Source organism: Echiichthys vipera (assembly GCF_963691815.1).
Source record: "Echiichthys vipera genome assembly, chromosome: 20".
Classification (NCBI taxonomy): domain Eukaryota; kingdom Metazoa; phylum Chordata; class Actinopteri; order Perciformes; family Trachinidae; genus Echiichthys; species Echiichthys vipera.
The window spans coordinates 21,102,185-21,123,386 of record NC_139845.1 but is presented as its reverse complement, the minus strand read 5'-3'; the positions used below and the strand labels follow the sequence as shown (position 1 = coordinate 21,123,386).

At 42.3% G+C, this 21,202-nt stretch overlaps 1 protein-coding gene across 3 annotated transcripts in view; it reads right to left on the bottom strand.

Annotated features, from left to right (window-relative positions):
* Positions 1-192: 192 nt before the first annotated feature.
* The window catches only part of mkln1 (muskelin 1, intracellular mediator containing kelch motifs), a 30,864-nt gene continuing 9,854 nt past the window's right edge, over positions 193-21,202 (bottom strand). For 2 of the 3 annotated variants that reach the window (XM_083935007.1, XM_083935008.1), the window contains exons 9-18: positions 20,214-20,326; positions 17,990-18,202; positions 15,020-15,241; positions 14,712-14,841; positions 11,408-11,555; positions 10,857-10,971; positions 9,949-10,088; positions 9,211-9,313; positions 8,802-8,856; positions 193-6,206 (exon numbers count right to left, since the gene is read on the bottom strand). In XM_083935007.1, the coding sequence (XP_083791133.1) occupies positions 6,085-6,206; positions 8,802-8,856; positions 9,211-9,313; positions 9,949-10,088; positions 10,857-10,971; positions 11,408-11,555; positions 14,712-14,841; positions 15,020-15,241; positions 17,990-18,202; positions 20,214-20,326 (1,361 nt within the window). In that variant the 3' untranslated portion in view covers positions 193-6,084. Of the gene's footprint in view, positions 6,207-8,801; positions 8,857-9,210; positions 9,314-9,948; positions 10,132-10,856; positions 10,972-11,407; positions 11,556-14,711; positions 14,842-15,019; positions 15,242-17,989; positions 18,203-20,213; positions 20,327-21,202 lie in introns of those variants that run through there. The other variant, XM_083935009.1, reaches the window with a different exon arrangement.

The following is a 21,202-nucleotide window of genomic DNA, read 5'->3' as shown; positions in this document are numbered from 1 at the left end:
ATTTGCAAATAAAGGCGGTCTTTTTTTCAAATTGTGATTCTGTATTTCTCCGGTTCTGTGAAGCTGTCAGTGGTGCCTTCACATGACCAATAGGGGGCAGAAACACCACAGAGACAGAGGTTAAGAAAACCTGAACAAAATACAATCTTTATTCTTTATATACATTACATACAATGCAATACTACAAGGCTTTCTACACATTCACTGTATCCACAGTAGTGCTCACTGATCAGATAGTACCGGCCTTAAAACTCCTGAGTCCCACCCAGGGGTCAAGAGAGGGGCAAGGCGGAAAGAAATAAGGAGAGAAAATACAAAAAAAAGTCACACATTCCATCCAACAAACGTTGTCGTGTGGAGGATATTGACCCTATAATAACGAAAAGAAAGTAGTATTTGGCATTGTGTTTTTCTTACAAAAGGTGCTTTCAACTAGTCTTTTTAAACTGATTTCTTCTGGCACAAAATAAAATGCTACAGCATGATGAGCCTTAAATGTTGTCAATATACCATAAATAAGCCCAGCAAAGCATTTTCATATACATATTCTGCATTGCTCTGGTGTGATTTTCTTTTATAACTTCATTGATCTGTTTCTATGTATTGTATCAGGAGAGCAGAAGCATGGGAAACATACATGGACGCGCGCCATCCTCCTCCGACTGAACATTAACGCGCAAAAAAACTCAAATATTGGGAGCACAACTCAAGCAACATCTGTATCGTGGTAAAATGTCACAGGTTTTACTTTCCTCCTCTGATGAATTTAGGCAATCGAACGATGTCTGGGAGTAGCAGGTTGCTTCTGTCGCTCCCTGCAGACGCTGAAAAGGCAGAGTTTCCCCCCAAAATAAAAGAATACCATTCTTCCTCTCACGTGGGGTGCTGTTTATCAATCTAGATTGCTTGGGTGTGAGATCGGCCTAGAGACGCCTGCCTTCTCTCCAATACAATGGAACTAGGTGGCACTGCTGGGACCAGATTCATATAGGAACTATGATCTTTTTACCAAACTACACCTGCCAACTGCATCACTGAGCAGGAAGACGAGGCCAGGCCCCTATGAAGTGCACTGGCCCAGCGGTCGGATTATAACTTCCGGATGGTTGTGATTTATCAACGTGAAATTACTCGTTTCTATCTCAGATTCCGATTCCGTCCGATAACGTTTGGAAATTCTATAAAGAGCCGCACAATTAAATCATTTAATTCCCATTCGAGTTCCAAGAGCGCTAAGCCGCAAGTAGCCAATCATCCGGGTACTTTTTAGACATGGAAATCGATTCTCATACGTCCATGTGAGAGTGTTCGTGACAGGGCGAGACATGAACTTTAATGCCGCCCGTCTCAGCTGAGATGTAGCTTTAGCTAGCTTAGGTAAACTAGCGGTATGGGTTAGCTATAAACTAATCTCCACCAGCAATGCACAAGAGACTCGTGGTCATGGTTTCTGGGAAGACACTTTGCTGTTGAGTTTTTCAGAAGTATTCTGTGAGACTTTGTGTACCACAAGTTGAGTGCCATTATCCGGCTGTCCAGTCCGACCTAACACCCTTTCAAAATACGATAACCGGGTCCAAACACTCCCTTGAAACAAAAAAGACAACAGCCGAACATGTCAACAATTACGATCACCTCTTTCGTCAGCTTGACATCTTTTTCATCGATAAGAAAGAGGTAAAATGACAATAACGTTTTTAAAAACTCAGATCTGTTCAAACAACTTGGAAAACGGCACAGTTCATGTTTTGAAAGGGCGTTATGTCACGTCTTAACAGCCGTATACTGGAGAGAAGACAGACATCTCCACCGCCGATGACTCCAACACTGGGAAACTCGCACCAAAACTGTCCAGACTGATAAAAAGCTCTCGCCGGAGGAAAAAATATGTCTTTTTGATTCCAGTGTGAACTGTCCCTTTAACTGCCTGAAATAGCTTGTACTCAAGGGTCGGTTAAAACACATTAACAGTGATGACAGGTGCAGTAGCAGAGCACCCACAACCACATCAAACAACACCCTGAGGGGTTTTACATGTTACACTACTGTGCCCTTAATGGAAAGCCCTCTGCTGTAGTTTACATTCACACGTTATGAATTCAAACTAAGTGAGGGAGTAAATTCACCACATACAGATTCTACAGGTGCATTCGATGTAAAGCATCAAACATTTCCATTCAGAAGCAACAGACCACCTGAAGGACCACACCGCTGGTTTATTGTTCTGCTAATGTCAGCCCTTTAGCTACAAACCATGTTCCCTTATAGTAATTGTTGGACATATTGGAACATTTGCTTTCTTGCTAGGGAACAGATGAGAACATTGACACCACTCTACTGCCTGTATACTTAAATTAAATCTACCACAAGCAGGTGGTTAGTTTAGCTTAGCTTAGCATAATGACTGGAACCGGGGAAACAGCTAGCCTGCCATGGTTCAAAGGTAAAAATATGCACATACCAGCATCTCCAAAGCTCACTAAGAGGATATGTAAATATGATAGGTTAAAGTTTTACAGGAGTCTATATTTTGAGGGGTCAGCAGGTAGACTTTTGTCTTTGGACTGATCCAGGCTAAAGGTTTCCCCGTTTCCAGTCTTCATGCTAAGTTAAGAGGCTGCTAGTGGTAGCATTTTTAGCAGACATGATTGGTATTGATCTTCTCAGCTAAACCCTAGCAAGCAACCAAATGTCTGACAGAAATAGAATCTGAGGAGAACGCACGGTCCTATTCAAATCAACATAGCGATGGTCAGATTGGCGGCGGCCATTTTTATGTGTACCGCACCAAGAACTGTGACAGTTGTAGTGGGCTAACTAATTCAATATCTATGGTGAATGTACGGTGCTGAGCCCTAATTTTATTTTGAAGTAGTCAAACGGCATGGAGCACAGTTCAATGTCAGTCCCACTCTCATTTATTTCTATGGTGGAACTATTCCTCCAGCATTACAGTCAACCATTTTCAAAACCATGCTGTAGTTTTCTCTCTGCCTTCAATGTAGCAGCAGGTTTCACTTTCACTGCAACACATCACCAGCTAATCTTTACTTAGCGTGATGACGTACAAAAACCAGAACCACACATGACATTCACTGAGTGTGCTGTGGCACAAGTGTCTGAGGCTGATTCCCACAGCATTCTGCAATCAAGTGAAACCAACAGCTACGTGGAGGGCAGGAACCACGCTTAAAGGAACACATGCTTCCGCTTTCTATCGCCACTGCAGTCTTCATTGGTCGGGTATGAGCAGAAGCTAAAGGTGGCCAATGTTAACTTCACTCTAAAGAGAAAAATAAGTCAGTTCACCGACTCTTCACGTGTCACATAGGCTCACTATAACTTGACCTTTAAAGATCCAGCCTTTCACCTGTACTTTCATTTCAAAATAAAAAAATAAATCGCAGTCCATAAAATGTCAAGGAAGGGGACCCAAAGGTCTGATTTGTGTGACTAAATTAGATTAAATTTGTGTGAAAAACAAACCATTAGCATGTGACAGAGTTGTGGAAGACAAACGAGAAAACTGAGTGAGAGGGACCTTGAGTGAGCAGTAAGCACTGAAGAACATGGACCCTGACATCTGCAGTAATGATTTGGTGACAGCAGAGGTAAACTTTTCACCTTCAATTAAAAGCATGCAGCTGGTCAACACTGACAGTCTGTGAGCAGGGAGGTCTTCCCTCTGGAGCATCCTCCAGGGCTACTCTTACACAGCAGAGTCTGGCTTTTAACCTCCTTATGGGGATTAGAGCAGTATCTGGCTTTATCTTTATTTTTTTCTGTCATACAGAAGAAAACTTGACTTAAACCGGTATGCTCATTCAGGCCCCGATCAAACCAAGATGCGTCACTGGAACCGCGTCACCGGGCAAACCATTGTTTTCATATGGTATGGCGCTCCCCTCTTGTGCTGCACGTCACGTTTTTGCAAGCGTTCTTTAGAAGCACATAAGTTAAAATATTTTTAAACAACTTTTCAGTGCAAGGTGCGGCGTCACACCACTCGGAAATGTCACACTTGGCCCAGGCCATGGTGTAAAACTAGAGTCTAACTTCTTACCTCTTTAACTAAACGTTAGCTTAGTGTTAACAAGAGTGGTCAAAAAGACGCTAACATCAGTGAGTTAGCCGTGTGCTACCCTTGGCTGCTGCTGGTCGTTCACATTAACATCAATGTTGTCAAAACATCCAGGACCATACTTCAACCCTTCACAATAAAATGGCATGCTTCAATAACTTAAAAATAAGCAGAAGAAGCTCCTTAATTTCCATTTTTAATGTAAACCACCACCTGAGCCGCTCAGGCTGAGCATCGCCCAAGCATTCTTACCGCTTTCACTCATTGAAGTCACTTTCCTATACTAATCAGATATGAAAATGCCCATGGAAATTCACTTGTGAATTCTTAGAATTCTGTAAATTAATTCTACTTCCACTTCTGAGGTGACAGAGATGCTAGTGTGTTTGTGTTAATCACATATTATGGCCTGCCAACGTGTTTTTGAAGCGGCTGCGTCTGTAGAGACACATTTATGTGTGATCAGACCCCCCCCCTTCTTTTTGTACAATACATTTTTAGTGATGTTACGGCCAATATTTGACATCACATGACAGGAGTTGTTCCAGAGTTACTGTGTTAAGAGTCCCGTCTTCATTTACCTGACACCTGAACGGCAAAGCAGCACTTTCACACTCCTCCTGTGCGAGTTAGTCAAGTATGGTGTGTCAGAAATAACAAATAAGCCTTTAAATGATGACCATGGTGGGAAGTGGGATAGCACCTGGCACGTTTGTGCATCACGTGGTTGTAATGGATGATGCAGAGGCTAGGCTGGTCCTGCTTCACCCTGCTGTCTTACTTCACAGATCTTTTCAGGCAGACATTTGGGATTCTTTTAGGAAACGATAAGTAGCATTTCACCCGATAATTCATCACACCGAAGGAGCATTCTGTTAACACACACTATGACACCAAATCTCTCTTCCCACTCCAATTGTCAAAATGGATTACTGGCACCAGCACTTCATTCACAAACGCACACCGATTGCTTTAAATTCTTTCCAATGAGTATAATGAGGATTAAGGTTACTGCACGTGGAGCCTGACATCCTATATGTATATTTACATATTCTGTACACCATTTAACCACTTGGAATTAAGCCCATTAATTACTGAGGGTAAAAGAAGTCACTTCATCTTATGTCTCTGCAATAAATGCAAATGCACCAGCCAGTTTTACAGGGATAACAACCCAAACAATATAAAAAAGGTATATTTAGATATATATTAAACTGTATCTCATAGAATCATTCCTCTATTGTAACTACAACACTATTAAATTGGTTTTGCCTCTGCATGGCTGTCACAAAATAGGGGCGTGTGTTGCAGGAAAGCAAGCTAACAAAACCAAAATGAAAGTTTAATCAAAACAGCAGGAGATTCTGAAATGTAACCAAAAGAACAGAAGGTGGTCACACAGTCCTGTGGTCGAACACAACCAACAACCGGGGAATCTGAACTGAACTTTCACACCAATTGGCCTGGATAGACTTCGCCTCGACATCTGTTTAGCTCCAAACATGTGGCTGGATGCCTGGGGTCGACTGTGTGGGCGTTTGCGTGGGTACAAAGCACAAATCCAACACTTATAAAAAAGGAAAACTCTAAGAAAGAAAACTGAGAACAAACGCGTGTGAATCCTCTTTTTTGGCCTTAATGTTTTTTTGGGGCTGGGGGAAAATTAAGTGAAGATGAAGAACACAAGCGATGTTTGGCAGAGTTTCGAGGGGCTCTGCGAGCTCCGATCAGCAAGAAAAAACAAAACAAAGGGATATCTTGGAAACACACCCGCTCATATCCAATAACCACAGTGTTGTTAATGTGTGTGTTTATGAGCTTCACCACCAGGTAACAGACTGTGACGGCAGGAGGTCTGTGTGATGAAGTTTCGTCCCATCATAAGGGCTCAGGAGTAGAAAATCACTGGTCTCTGTCTCCTCCGACCAATCGGGTGCGTGGATGCAGTCAGTCAAGTGGGCGAGGTGATTGGGTAGGTGTGGGTGTGTCACGGGTGGGAGGGGCTAGAGTGTGATGAGGTCTACCAGGTTGCCCTTGGGCGGAGTCATGCTGTCTGGGAAGAAGTTGACGAGTGTGTCGAAGAGCTGTGTCCGCTGAGCGTACGTCTGGTCTACGTCCGAGAAGCCTGAGGGAGGAGAGCGAGAGGCAGAAGGAAGACGTGTTGAATTCAGTGGGAGTTAGGGCTCTGACTTTTGTCCAAAAATCATATTCAAAGTTTGTTTGTTTATTAACATTAATATCCGAATATATGTGAATATATTAATAATACTTTGACCATTAAATAACTTCAGTAAGACCTTACGACGCGACTGTTTTTAATTAAAAGTCAAGGCCTCTTAAGTGTCAAGCATTGAGCGTGATAGTCACTCTTTTCGGTCTTTTGTCACCCACTCCCGCCACACTTTGTATTTCTCACGCTGCAACGCAACAGTTCCCAAAAGGTCTCTGGCCGCGGTGCAGCAGCAGGAATCAAGAGCTGCCACTTACCAGTGACCAGCCAATCAAAAAAAAGAACGGGGTTACACAACAGCCAATCAGAAAATAGCACTAATGTATCGGGGTAAGATTTAATGAAAAAACACAGTTAGCCTGGTGTTATTCACGTGATCTTGGAGCTGTGAGCATCACTTTGAGCAGAGTAAGTCATCTCCTGTTTATTAATGACATTACAACACATTCACAACTTGACTGCTGTTAGACAATGTTGCCCAGATAATTACATCCGTTTTTTATTGCTGAGTTAAACCATGAACATAGAAAAAATAATGAATGAATGAATGAATGTTAACACCCCCATTCCTGACGGTTCCTGACTGATGCTAACGTCACCTACAGGAGCCCAGATAGACAATAATAGCCTTGCTAATGAGCTTGTGATTCACAACTCCACCAGCCGTGAAAAAGCCTCAACATCTGAACTGAAAACACTGTTTACGAGCAAACACATTTAGGAAAAATAATGTCTATAACCGGTTCAATGTTAAGGGCTGCCTAATATTCATTTGAATATCATTATCATTATTTTAATATTCAAAATATATTCAAATATTGAAGTTCGGAGTCAAAGCCCTAGCGAGAGTAAGGTGCAGCAGACAGCAGAACGTCATGATGAAAGTCCTCCATTTTTCTCTCTGTTTATGGTCAGAACTAATGTCTTTGACTGGTGGAAATGTGTAAAATATGATCAACTCATCCTCCTTCCTTTACTCCTGCGCAATATTTTGTGTCAACAAATTTATTTTCTCACAACTTTATTAAGTTATTGATGCGATGTGAATACTTTCTTTTGACAGCCAATTGATATTTGCAGTAATTATTATCACTGCTGTGCTTAATCAGATGATGTTCAGCTGTGATGAGGAGGCAGTTGGACTGAGTCCTGGGTTTTTTCAGCAGACATGTAGGAAACCGAACGGGGCATCGGAAGGGGGCGCTGAACTCGCGCTAGACTTTACCATGTTTTTGTAACTTTGCTCATTTATTCTCACTATCAACAAAGGGAACGGAATCTTCGGCCACAGTGTTGTGATAATAGCGGAGTGGTGTTAAGGCGGCACAGCTTAAAATACGCTTTAAGAACAGGCCACGCCACCTGCTCTCCTCGCGTCTTAATCCCTCCCGCCTGATGTGCGAGCGGAGGAGGCGAGGAAGAGACAGAGAGGAGTCGAGGCAACAGGCGTCTGACAAAATGAGATGTCAGTGCTTCTGAGCCGTCATTTTGAAGGAAGGGTGGCACAGCCTCCTTGGTTTGCTGTGTCATGCCTCTTTTACACGCCATGAGTGCCAAAAGACTTCTGCAAAGGATACATCTGTGCATCCTCACTCATCAAATTACTTTATTGGTTTTAAAGCTCTTTATGGTCTTGGATCCTACTTATTAATATAAGCCGCTTTTACCATATGCACCCTCTAAAACCCTCACATCCTCTGGTACTGGCCGTTTAACCATTCCGACAGTTGAAACAAAGAATCACAGGCGTTCTATAATATTGTTATTAATTATTTTAAGTTCTAATAGCGTTTCATCACTGACCCATGCTTTTATTTCCTCCCGTTTTATTCAGTGTTTGTTAAGTTCTGTTTTCTTGTGTCTGTGGAATTGGGGGAGGGGGGTTAGTATTGTTCGTTTTCTTTTCGTTTTTTTTATTCTGTGAAGCACTTTGTTTGATCTGGTTTGATTTCTCCTCTGGCAAACCTCCTCTCTCTCCAGGATGCATTTTAGGAATTGAGACCTTGGATATGGTGCGCTGAGATCGATTCACGGGTCACAGGCAGGAGGAGAGAGGAGACGAGGAGGCACAAAACAGAGAAATGAGAAGAGACCTAGGGTTGCCCATTAACTCAGGAAAATGACACTGCCAAATAACAAAATGCACTTAAATATGCCATTTTAAACTTTGAATTTTCAGTCACAGTATTACGTGGAACTAAATTTGCTCTTCAGCGTAAATCTGGGCCTTATTTTATTGTAGGTTTTGCTTCTGAAACTAGTGATGTCCAAATGAAGCTTCATGAAGCATTAATAGGATTTGTTGACCCCACTAGATGGAGCTCTTGGTTTAAAGAAATGAATGGGGAATAAGTGTGTTATCAACCCTTTGTTGAACAAAAAGCTCCATCTAGTGGCAATGACAATGCTTCATGAAGCTCCATTTGAACATTCCCACCCGAAACATCCTCCGTCTGACACAGGTGACGTGAACAGAGATCAGGTTCTTACCCAGAGGGATGAAGTCAGAGCTGGACTTGAAGAGTGCCGAGGGCAGAAGCTGGAACTGAAGCACAACACAAGCTTTAACGTCAGACAGTACTGAACAAACAAACAGCCGCAGCAAGTGATGGAACCCTCAGCGTGCGCATGAGAGCATCACACACCTCATCACACAGCAGTCTGGCTCTCAAGTACTGACACTTCTGCATAATTCACCAACCAAGTCTTTTATCCACATGTTCTTTGTCTCTACCCAACTCTCCTATACTGTGACTAATTTACACCTTCATCATCTCTTCTTTTCATCTCTCTACATGGTCAATTATTTCAGCTTTCCACCCCTCTAGCTGAATCTATTTTAAAAAATCTACACTGAAACGCAAACTAATGAAGAACGTATGCAAGAGAAATGCAGTACCTCTTTAGTCTCATCGGGGTCTGTGTGGTCCACAGTCAGTGAAAGGTCGTTCTGCAGGTATTTTAGTGCACTCAGTGGCTCCGATTGGGCTTTCTCCTCAAACCTGGCAAATCAAAACACACCGATGGTGAACATCACATGCACTCATAGGGGCTGCGGTCGCTACAAACAAACACTAGATGGCAGGAAAGCAGAAATAATCCCACAGCTCAGCAGTCAGGTCTTCCCATCATGACTGTGATGGAAGACAAAGAGACACCTCTTTTGACTTTACGTTAAAAAGTCAAAGGTTCTTGCACAACATAAACTGTCCCAACTCTCAAAACTGGAAATCTTGGGCGAGTAAACAAATGTTGTTGCTTGCCTGGGTCCAGACCATAGAATCCACCCTCTCCAGAGCTGACTATGATCTTTTATTAGGATCTGTAAAGATGTATTGAGGGAACATCTAAAGAGTATAAGGGCTTCTACAGGGATTGCCCTTATAGTGTCCCTAATATTTCTCAACATTCACTCATTTATTGGTGAACTCTCAGGATTCATCAATCAAGTATATGTGCCTAACTATAAGGGGAGAAGTTCAGGCACCAGCACAGTTTGAAGTGACACAATGAGAACTGATCCATTGTGTCAATAAACCATCTGTAGAATAACGTCCATATTGGCTCTCATAGTAGTACATATACAGTATGCATCAGTAACAGACAGCACATGTGATGAAGTGGGAAAACTGCACACCTGTATTTCCTGATGAGGTATCTGCAGTGGCGGAGCAGGTATTCCTTGGAGGGCCGACACAGTTTGAGAGACCAGAAGTCATCCAGGCGCATCTTGGGAGAACAAGACTTCCCAGGGTTTCCACCAAACAAGTAATGCACCTGGACACACGCAGGAAACGCACTCTGTGTATTAACACACTAACTACAGAATACAAGATGATCAAAATTGTTAGCCCTGTATTCAGCTGAACTGGTTTTAACACATTATACACAAGTGTATAATGTGTTAAAAACCTGACTATTACGTACTCATTTTGCAGCCAAATATATTTTTCTGAAGAACTGTGCTTTTATGTTAATAACTATCTTTTCAAATATCCTAATGCATTGATGGTTAAATGTGTGTTTTTCCTTCTGGTCTTAAGAAGAAGGAGAATCTGAGAATGAGTCACAACTCAGTTATCATCCTCTCTATAATTTTGAATCGTCTTCACCAGCTTAGTCAGAAGTGCTAAGCCGGAGTCTGACTGTAAACCGCCTCCATCTTCTAACATTTCTTTTGCAGTGCTAACGAGAGGAAATGCTCATTTTGAAAAGGCAGGGAAACAACAAGCTGACTTCAAGGAACTAGTGGTGACTGTCACATGTCTCAACATCTGCCTGACTTAGACAGATGGCTAGGTGTGGCCTTTTCATGTCTTTATTGTTAGAGAGAGGACTGTGGCGAGGACTTAGCCTCTGTATATAAGGCACCCGTGCCACCAGATGAGCTTGTGGTCGCCCCAGTGTCACAGCCTTAATCGTTGATGTAACAGAGGACATCTCTGCTGTAGCTCTCCTTCTGGAAATGTTCTCGAGTGTTACTATTTGAGTGTTTGTCATGAAATCTGTGTGACAGTGTTTATGTCACGGCTCTGTGTGCGTTACCTTGTGCATCTCATCGTAGACCAGCTGGTGTGCGAAGCGCGGACACGGCTCCTCCTCCTGCAGAGCCTTGCTGGGGTTTTCTTTTACCGCCTGGTCGTTCTTATACACACATGACCTGAGCAGGAACACACACAGGGAAATAAAGAGGAGGAAGCACATTTACATTAGTGACAAATACACTAACAACTCTGAAGCCCTCAAGGAAAAGCTGTTCAACAAGTTCAAGGGCTGCAGCGTGTTCTTTCACAGCCACTGATCCAATCATGACACATGCTGCCCCATCATGGAGGGCTAAGGGATGGTGTGAAGAGGTCAGGAAATGCTTAAAATGGGACACTGCAGTGTTGACATTTGTATTAAAAAAATGTTGATGAGTGAGAGTGTGTGTGTTGTTGTTGTGGTGAAGCCCTTAGCTACAAAGAGCTGCTGTGTGTGAAAGTATTTCCTGCAAGTGTGGGAGAGTGAATGCTCTCTTTGCTGCTGCGGTGATGATCACAGAAACCTCTACACAGGGAGGGAGTGTGTGTGTGGGTGTTTATTTTCTCTCCTACCAGTTGTTGCGGGCAATGTCGTAGATCCAGAATGAGTTGCGTACGTTCTCCTCGCGTTTGTCCTTGTCTTTGCTGAGACCCGACAGGACGTGGATCTCATTGAGCTCGGGGTCGATGGTGGCTCTCTGGGTGAAGCCTGTCATCGGCACTGTGGGGGCAAAAACAACAACAATAAATCAACAGGGGGTTCGCAAAAAACACATAAGTCTTTACAGCAGATCTGTAGAGAATATGAAAATGTTTTAACGTTCTTCAGGTCAGGACTTCTTACTAACATAGAGGAGAAAATCTGTGCGTGAATACAGGCCCAGGTTTAAAAGCACCACTAATAATAAAACTGGACTTTTCTGAAAAGTAAATCAATTAAACTTGGAGAAACACTTAGCCACACTGCTACGTTTTCTTTCAAAAATGGCGTTTCAAAACAAAAACGATCTCCGTCCACACAAGTGACTACGCTCTGTATTAGAAATAATCTATTCATATTAACACGCCTGAAAACACACGTCACGTGACCATTCATGTACACTGGGCAGGTGTAAACAGCAAGCAGATTATCACAACTCTGCAGTTGAGAATCATGGATGTATATATTGAAATTAAAGAAAATACTTTTGAGGAAGAACAACACTGGTGAAAAGTCCCAGTAGAAATTTATTTTGGACCGTCGATGAGGTGGAACTGTTACTGAAAGTAACACGAGTATAAGATGTTAACAGCAGTGGAAAACACTGATTGGTGGTTGTTGCAAAGCAAATATGGCAACATATTAGAGCGGTAGCAGGAGCATTATCCATCACTGGAGGAAGACATGTCAAAAACAAGCAGGGTTCCTACACATTTTTCATTTCAAAATTCCAGACTTTTCCAGACTTCTGCAAGGATTTTTCAGTCAATATTAAACACCTGAATACCAATTGTTACATGCTTATTATGTAAAAAAAAACAGGATCCTTTTGCCCATGCATATGGCTTGAAACGCTGTGATGGAAACCACCTCTCCCAAACGGTCCGTGGCCGGCAAGTGCCTAGACGCAGTACGGTTGAACTCACACTGGTCAAACGAACTAGACTTTACCCGTAAAACCTGTTTTGGCACGGTACGGATGGACAGTGTGAGTTCTAGTGTTAGTTTCATTTACAGGTCGGCTATGATGCGGTAGTAAGCTTGTTTTGAATTGTATATATTAATATATTCAACTTTAGAAAGTGAGATAATAGTCTGGAAACAACACAAACATTTTTCTAAACTGATCCAGACTAAGATTAAAAGTATGGTATCAAATTCCATACGTTTCCATACTGCGTAGGAACCTTGAACATAGACGTGTCCACACAGTAAGGATGAAATCACAGTCAGGTCTGTGAGCCTACCTAACTGATAGGACTGATGAGATATGCATTTGAAATGAAAAATTACCAAAAATTATATGGGTGGGGGATCAATTCCCTGCAAATGTCAGATCAAGTGTAAACGGCATATGTTGGGGCTGATGCTCTTTATTTTGTTCAATAGGGCTGTATTGTTGCATCTTATTGAACGATAAAATCATGTTTATCATTTTGGGCATAATCATGCATATTTAACGCACAACATTTCATCATTAACAATGATATCGTGAACTAAAAGTCCCTGCTGAGATCAGATGGAGACAGAGTCTGTCCGCACAGGTCGGCACATGAAGAGTGACATGACGAAATGCTGCTCAAGTGCTGAGCCACGGCACACAACGACATGTGATTCTGATTATGAGACAGAGAGAGAACTGTTTGTGCTTTCTGCTTCCTTCCTGCCAAGACACATTCTGTTCTCTTTGCTCCATTTCCCCCCGTGCACCCATTTGGATTTTTCAAATCGCTCTCTCCCGTATTATCACTACATCCAGATTCTCTCTCCCTGTCTGGCTCGGGCAGGACGGAGGTCTATTTATACTGCGTTTGAGGTGGAGCTGAAAAGTCAATGTGTCTGCAGGAAGTGTCTGACTGCTGCCGGAGCCTTTTAAGAACAGATTCTGTCATGTCTCCTCTGACAGAGGAGCAGAAGCCTCACCCAACCCATGAGGCTGAACGCAGCAGCAGTTATGCCATATTTTGTCGGATGGAGATACAGGTTTGAGTTAAATTCCCATGAGGCAACAAGGCAGCTACCCAAAACACAGGAGTCAGGTGATGGAAATGTAAACAAGGACCCAGCACATACTGGAATGATTGGAGCTGATTAAATCTAATGCCTTGAGTCCCGACAGCTGTTCCATCGTGTATGTAAATGTGCAGGGCAGTCGACACAGAGCTTCCCCGTGTCAATGTCCCTGCATTCATTAAGGGTTCAAGCAGCGCAGCTCGCTGCCGGAGCCATATTGTTTTACTCCTATTATTCTTTCTTCTGATTACCTCCACTAAACAGGTACGACCAAAAGTCACCGAAACTCGCAGGTGGCAATTTTATTAAAAGCGTCATTTCGAAAAATTTACAATAACTCATGAACGCTGAAATTGAAGACATGTTGAGCAGTTTTCACCAATATATTGTACAAAAAGTTCCTACGTAATTTCCATTTGAAAATCCAGACTTTTTCACACTCAAATTTCCAGACTTCTCTTAAACATCTGAATACCAATTTTTGGATGCTTATTATGTAAATGAATGGTATGTTAAATTCTATGTATGCCATTAAGTTGCCAAGTAATTACCAGACATTTTTACTTACGTATTGTAGCTCATATAAGTGAATGAACTCCAAACCAAGACATGTTAAAAACAGCATTTTTATTCAAGCTAAATGCTTAAAGAGTGACCTGTAACTCTACAGACAGGAACAGTAGAGATGGATTAGAAACCAGGAACTACAGAAGAAATAAAATGTATATGACACGTATGGAAAAAATTCAATAAACGGTAACCATGGTAAACCAACAAATTAGTTTCATATCATCTACAGGTCGGCTATGTTGCGTTAGTAAACTTGTTTTGAGTTGTATAAATTAATATATTTCATTTTGGAAAGTGAGACTTTTTTTCCATTCTCTTTTTCCATATTTATCCGGACCTGAAATTACTCAAATTAAATTCCATACTTTAACATACTGCTTGGGAACCCTGTGTACATTGCCACTAATTATGTACAATTACACAAATAATGTCACTCAGTATCGGTCCAGTCGAACTGCTGAACTCTTGTCCTCTCATAATCAACCTTTCTTCTGTGCCACTACCTCCCTCTGTGATTCTATTAATTTTTTTTCAATATAAAAGTAAAATGTCTTTTATCAAGTGCAAGTTTATGAACATAGACGGTATGCTCACCCATGCCTGAGTCTTTCTTGGTGCCATCAGATATGATCTCTACGTGGTCTCCGTCCACATCGTAGCTGAAGAAATCATTGAGGTACGTCTTTGACCTCTGACCTCCGAACACGTACAGACAGCGGTTTCTCTGTTCAAGGTGGTGTGATTATGGGGAACAAGAAACAGAGACAAAAATTGAAAAAATACAGAAATAAGGATGAGCATTCAAGTTGACAGTATCTTATTTAATTTGTCAAGCAGGATTGTCCTCACAGCAATAGAAATAAACACCAAAGTGTGTATCCAGGTAGGTGGGCTGGACTCACTGTGTGGAAGAGCATGCAGTGCCCAATGCGGGACTGGACGTCCTCTGGCCCAGCGTTACACGAGTCTTCCCGCAAGAGGCTCCACGTGCCGGCCTGGCAGTGGTAGGCGTACAGGCCGCTGAACTGAGGCTCAGACGTCCGACTGTCCTCCACGCTGCCGTTACAAGTCAGGATCCGCCCGCCGAAAGTGTAGATCATGTGCTTCTCCGAGTCCATGCACATCTGCAGGAAGAGCCGGGGAGCAGAGGATGAGAGACAGGAAGGGAACAGGAAGTGGGAGGGTTCAGAAAGGGGGAGCAGGATGAGTTTCTGATTGACACTAGTAGAGTACTAGTGGAGAGACATCTGAATTACAGTATATTATACGCTTTCCTCTTCATTTTCAAAATACAGTTAATCAGCTATATCGAGAAAATTCTGGCCTACTTTTTTACTCTTATGAGTGACCCTCACATTCAATAATGAGCCGTCTTCTGATTTTGATATTCAGTGGTATGCAAAAGTTTGGGCACCCCTTAGGAAAATCATTACATCCGTTTGTCACTTAGTGAGCTTTTGAAGCAGCAACTTCATTTTAACATATGTTATACCTCATGGAAACAGAAACATCTCAGTAGTGAAACCATTTTTATTGGTCCGACAGAATATTTTTTTTATGTGCATTTAAACAAAAATAGGCATGTGCATAAATTTTGACACACCAAAGAAATAATTCCATTAATATTTAGTCGAGCCTCCTTTTGCTGCTAGAACAGCCTGTAGACGCCTCCTATAGCCACAGACAAGTCCCTGAAGTCTGGCAGGTGGTATTTTGGCCCATTCCTCCTTACAAAAGACCTCCAGTTCAGTCAGGTTTCTTGGCTTCCGTGCGTACACAGCCTGCTTCAAATCAATCCATACATTTTCAATGATATTAAGGTCTGGGGACTGGGGTGGCCATTCCAGAAGATTGTACTTGTGCTTCTGCATGAATTCCTCGGTGGATTTTGAATAGTGCTTAGGATCATTGTCCTGCTGAAAAATCCAACCTAGCAACGTAGCTTTAACTTTGTGACAGATTCTTGAACATTATTGTCAAGAATCTGCTGATACTGAGCGGGATTCATGTGGCCCTCAACTTTAACAAGGTTTCCAGTCCCTGTGCTAGCCACACAGCCCCATAACATGATGGACCCTCCGCCAAATTTCACAGTAGGCAATAAGTTCTTCTCATGGAATGCAGTGTGTTTTCTTCGCCATGCATATCTCCTCCTGTTCTGACCAAATAACTCCATCTTAGTCTCATCTGACCACAATATTTTTTTCCAAAATGCTTCTGGCTTGTCCAGATGTGCTTTAGCATAACCCATGCGACTCTTCTTGTGACGAACACTCAGGAAAGGCTTTTTGCGCATTACCCTTCCAGTGAGCTTTGGATTGTGGAACAAAGAACAACTACACCATCAGTAGCCAGGTGTTCTTGTAGTTCTCTGGAGGTGGTCTGTGGCTTGTCTGTGACCATTCTAACCATCCTTCGCCTGTGCCTTTCTTGTATTTTACTTGGCCTACCACATCTTTCCTTCACAAGGACTGTTCCTGTGGCCTTCCATTTCTGCACAACATTTCTGACTGTGGAGACAGACAGTCCAAACCTTCTTGATAATTTCTTGTACCCTTCTCCTAATTCATGAAAATGAATTATCTTAGTTTTTAGGTCCGTGGAGAGCTGTTTAGATGCCCCCATGTTGCCCCCACACACTAAGAAATAACCTAGGACAAGCACAGCCAGCAATTACCTCTGTTAAATAGCCTTACTCATGATTGGTTCCACCTGTCTTTGTAATTGAAGGTCTCATGAGCTAATCCAAGCAATTTTGTGCTGCAACCTGTCAGCTATGAATCTCTACAGGTCTTGAAATGAATGCGATTAAAAGGGTGCCCAAACTTTTGCACATACCATTTTTTACATTTTATTTTATCATAATAAAACTATGTAATGCTACTCTAAGAATTTTGGTCTGGAAAATACTGAAATGTACATCTCTGTAGGAAATCAAATCTTGTCGCCGTGATCTTCTCTTATAAAGATAGAACAAATTATCATGGAATCTTAGAGGGGTGCCCAAACTTTTGCATACCACTGTATGTGTTTTTGACTCTGACACCTTTTTTTAATCCTAAAGTTCTTTTTTTATTATTGCAAAAGACATTCTGCATTTCAATGTGTTTTCACACTTCTTAGCTACAACCTTAATATGGGATCCATTTTTTTGCTTGTGTTGGGCCAAAACACGGGTGGCCTGTACTCATTGCTGCGCCTGAACACATCCTGTGTAGACAGATGGAGTACTGAAGCTGCTGCTCTGCTAACTGGCTTTTTTCAAACAAACATTGCAAACCTCAGATATACTCAGTTTACTATCACAGAGGACTGATTAATAATCATATCGGAGAAGGAAACAGAAAACTTAAAAAAATAAAAATGTTGCTCGCAAATTTTCTGTCAATCGATTTATTGACTAATATAATATAATATATATATATATATATATATATATATATATATATATATTAAGACATCATAAGGTGTGCACATACTTTTGCAAACCCAGAAAAGCAGAGAATGTTAGATTGTAAATCTCACCTACCTTCAAATAGATGCAGTCCAATACAACAGCACTTTAGTAAATCTTACCTAATGAAAGTTAGAAAGTTTTTTAGTTTTGGTTTACAGAGGCGTGACTTTTAGGGTCATTTTGAAGGCTACAGTTTGTGCTGCTGTGGAAATAAATTGCTTCATACTGAGAAGTGTTTCTAACCTTTTGTCGACCCCATTTATATCAGTGAGGGTGACTAATTGAGATTTCACTAGACAAATACAAGCCTTGAATGGGATCAGATAGGAAATATTCATGTGGTGCCAGTTTCCCAGCCGGTATTTAAAGGAAAGAAAAGAGGTCAGGGAGGTAGAAATAGAAGGATTCCAGCTACCTGGTGGTCAAACACCAGCTTTGGCCCTCCGTCGGCTGACGTGTCCTCGCTGAGTAGCGTCCAGGTGTTGGCGTCGATGTCGTAGCGGTAGAAGTCGCTCTTCAAAGACTTGCTGTTCCTGACGCTGGAGTCCAGGTACCGGCCCAGCGTGTAGATCTGACGCCGCTGGGAGTCGATACACATCTTGTGGCAGGAACGAGCACTCGGACCGCTCTGATTGGTACATAGGAGACAGACATGAAGATGGTCAAATGCTTCACAGATTTAGAATTAGTATCTTAAAGAAAGAACTAGTCTTGGGGGGGCAGGAAATATGTTTAAAGAAAAGCTTTGTTTAATTTATTAATTTGATGTAAATATACAGCGCACTGTGTTTTAGCACAGATAGTTATTAGTGAAGCGCACCAGGCTTACACTGTGGACACCACATCCATGCAGGACACATGGAGAAGACGTCGGGGCGGCTTACTAAGTGGAGACAGAGTGAAGCGAGTGGGGAGAAGAAGAGCAAGGCCAGAGGAAATGTCAGAAAGTGTCCAAAGTTTGGGATTATTTCAAGCTGAAAGTAAAGGAAAACTCTGTGCAGTGTGTCCACTGTAAAACACAACTATCTTAGCACGATATCGATGCTTCAGCAACTAAGCAGAAAGTATTCGGACGCTCCACTAAGTGGACCAGACACAAAAGTAACATTAGTATTTATATGGACACTTCTCAGATTTTCAACCAGCTCTGCCTCATTGCAGCCGGGTCGCACACACAGATAGCACAGCACCCAGCAGTAAGGATGGGCAATATGGCAGAAATATCATATCACAATTTTTTTTACAGTAAAACCACAAGGAAAATTTTTATCACAGTTTTTTACATTATTTTGTAAGTTACTGAACAGTTCAACCAATGTATTTCCCTATGTCAAAACATAGTATCATCTATAGGGCACATTCCATCCACTGCTGTTCTCTGCTCTGCACAGACGAATCAGGTTTTTTCTTCCTTCAGCAAAATCACACTTTTGGCTAGCCCGCATCATGCACCGCCCTAAAGACACGCAGACCAACCAATCATAGCGAACTACAGGCAGTGACGAGTGTGTCTCATCAAAAAAATGAAAACAAAACTACCGTTTCCTAAAAGCTCGTGAGCGTCAGAGAATGGCGCCGCTTTGACTCTGTCCACACTTATTCACAGAATGTGTGGAACATGCTTTAAAACTTGCCCCTGAAAAAAACGGTAAATGTCCTGTGTGCCAGCGGACTACTAATGTGTTTAGCAATGAGCAAGTGCGTCACTTTCTGCCCAAACAGTCACAAGGTGTGCACAGATCGCATGGTAACACAACAAACCTTTTCCACCACCAGACAGCGCCCTAAACAGTCTGCTGAGAGTGAAACGGCGAGGAGTCCAGTCACACCGCAGCCAGCAGAGGCAAAAGGGAGCTTTTGGTTAAATGTCCACTGTACCTCGCAACTCAATGCTCTGTTGTTCATTTTCTCTTTTAGGGCTATATCCTATTTTTACATAGGGAAATTTGCCATCTTGTGTCAGGTACAGTGGACATTTAACAAAAAGCTACCTAAAGCACCTGTTGCCTCTGCTGGCTGTGGTGTGACTGGTCTCTTTGCCGATTCACTCAGCATACTACCGGTTTCTATTTTATTCCTGTTGCATGCGTTGAACGTGTCACGATGGACAGAGAACAGCTGATCATGAAGTTGAAATGATGATTTATTTATTTATTTATTTATTTTGGTATAAACCTCTACAACTGTATGCAACTCGTATGGACATGCGGCTAAACACAAGATCTGGTTTGTGTTTCCACCACAGGCACTTCTCTTAAATGTAGGTTGTTGTTCTTGGATGCTAAGAAACACACTCACTGCTCCATCCGGCTTCACTGTATTTCCTCTTCACTGACATTACAGAAGAACATCTGCACCAATGAACAGACTGCAGTGTTTCTGCTCCCCTTTTAGTATCAGATCAGTGTGCTACAAACCTCAACAGAGGGGGAACGAATAAAAGGGAGAGAATGGAGCGGTTCTATTGGTAACATCCACAACTTTTGACAAGGGAAACACAAAAATATCTGTTCTTATGTGCAACAAAGTGAGCTTAACTGTGCAAAAGAGACTTTTCAATCCTCTGTACGGTATGTATACGGTTTATTCGTCTTTTTCCTCGATAACCAAACGTCTGAACTTTTTTGGAGCCCACTCACCTCTTTCTCAGTGTCCCTGGAGATGCAGGCCCACTGGTTTTCTTGAACACTGTAAGCCCAGAAGTCAGCCAGGTCCTGTGTGCCGTCCCAGCCCCCAAACAGGTAAACAGTCTCTGCAGAAAGAAACAACAAATCAGTCAACAATGAAACTAAATTCAACATTGAAATCTCCTTCAGCATTTGCATTTTGCTCTGGAGAGTGCTGCCTGCGGCTGCTGCACCTCCCTCAGCTCAGCACAAACTGTCACACACTCAGTTACTGTGAATAATCAGATTAAGGTTGTTTTCCTAAAGCATTTAAAGCTCCCCATGGCGAGCTGGGTTGACATGGAGTCACTTTTGGAGACACATTTGTCAAACAGAGGCAAGATCCATGCTGTAACAAGTTATGTGTTGGCTGATATGTGAGCGTGAACTCGTACATGTATTAAAATCATACACATTCCCACTGCTTCCCTTTACTAAACCTTTAACACGCATGCTCAAACAGACTCGACGGGTGCTTCAGAAGAGATTTTGGGTCAGGCACCAACACCATTTTTTTTTTGTCCAAAATGTTAAAAAACAAAAATGCTAGCAACGACCATAATACATTTGTAGGGAGGATGTTAGTCAGTGTTACCGGTGTTACATAGTGTTTGGACCGAGACCAAAACTCATCTTATTAAGATACCATCATCTGCGGCGAAGGGGAGCCGGCAGAGCTTCAGGGTGCTTCCACCTCCTGTCTCAACCCACAAGCTGCACGAATGAACCCAAAGTGACAGCTCGAGCCAGAGAAATCTTATCTGTTCTTTTAAGCATTCCGATCCCTTGTTAGCACTAGCATCACTTCCCATTTAGCACAACAGCAGAGTGTAGGTGCAGGCAACTAGTAGCCGGCTGCTACCTAACCGCCTAGACCAGGGGTTGGCAATTCCGGTCCTGTAGAGCCACTGTCCTGCATGTTTTAGGTTTCTCTCTGCTCTAGAACCTTGTGAACATGAACA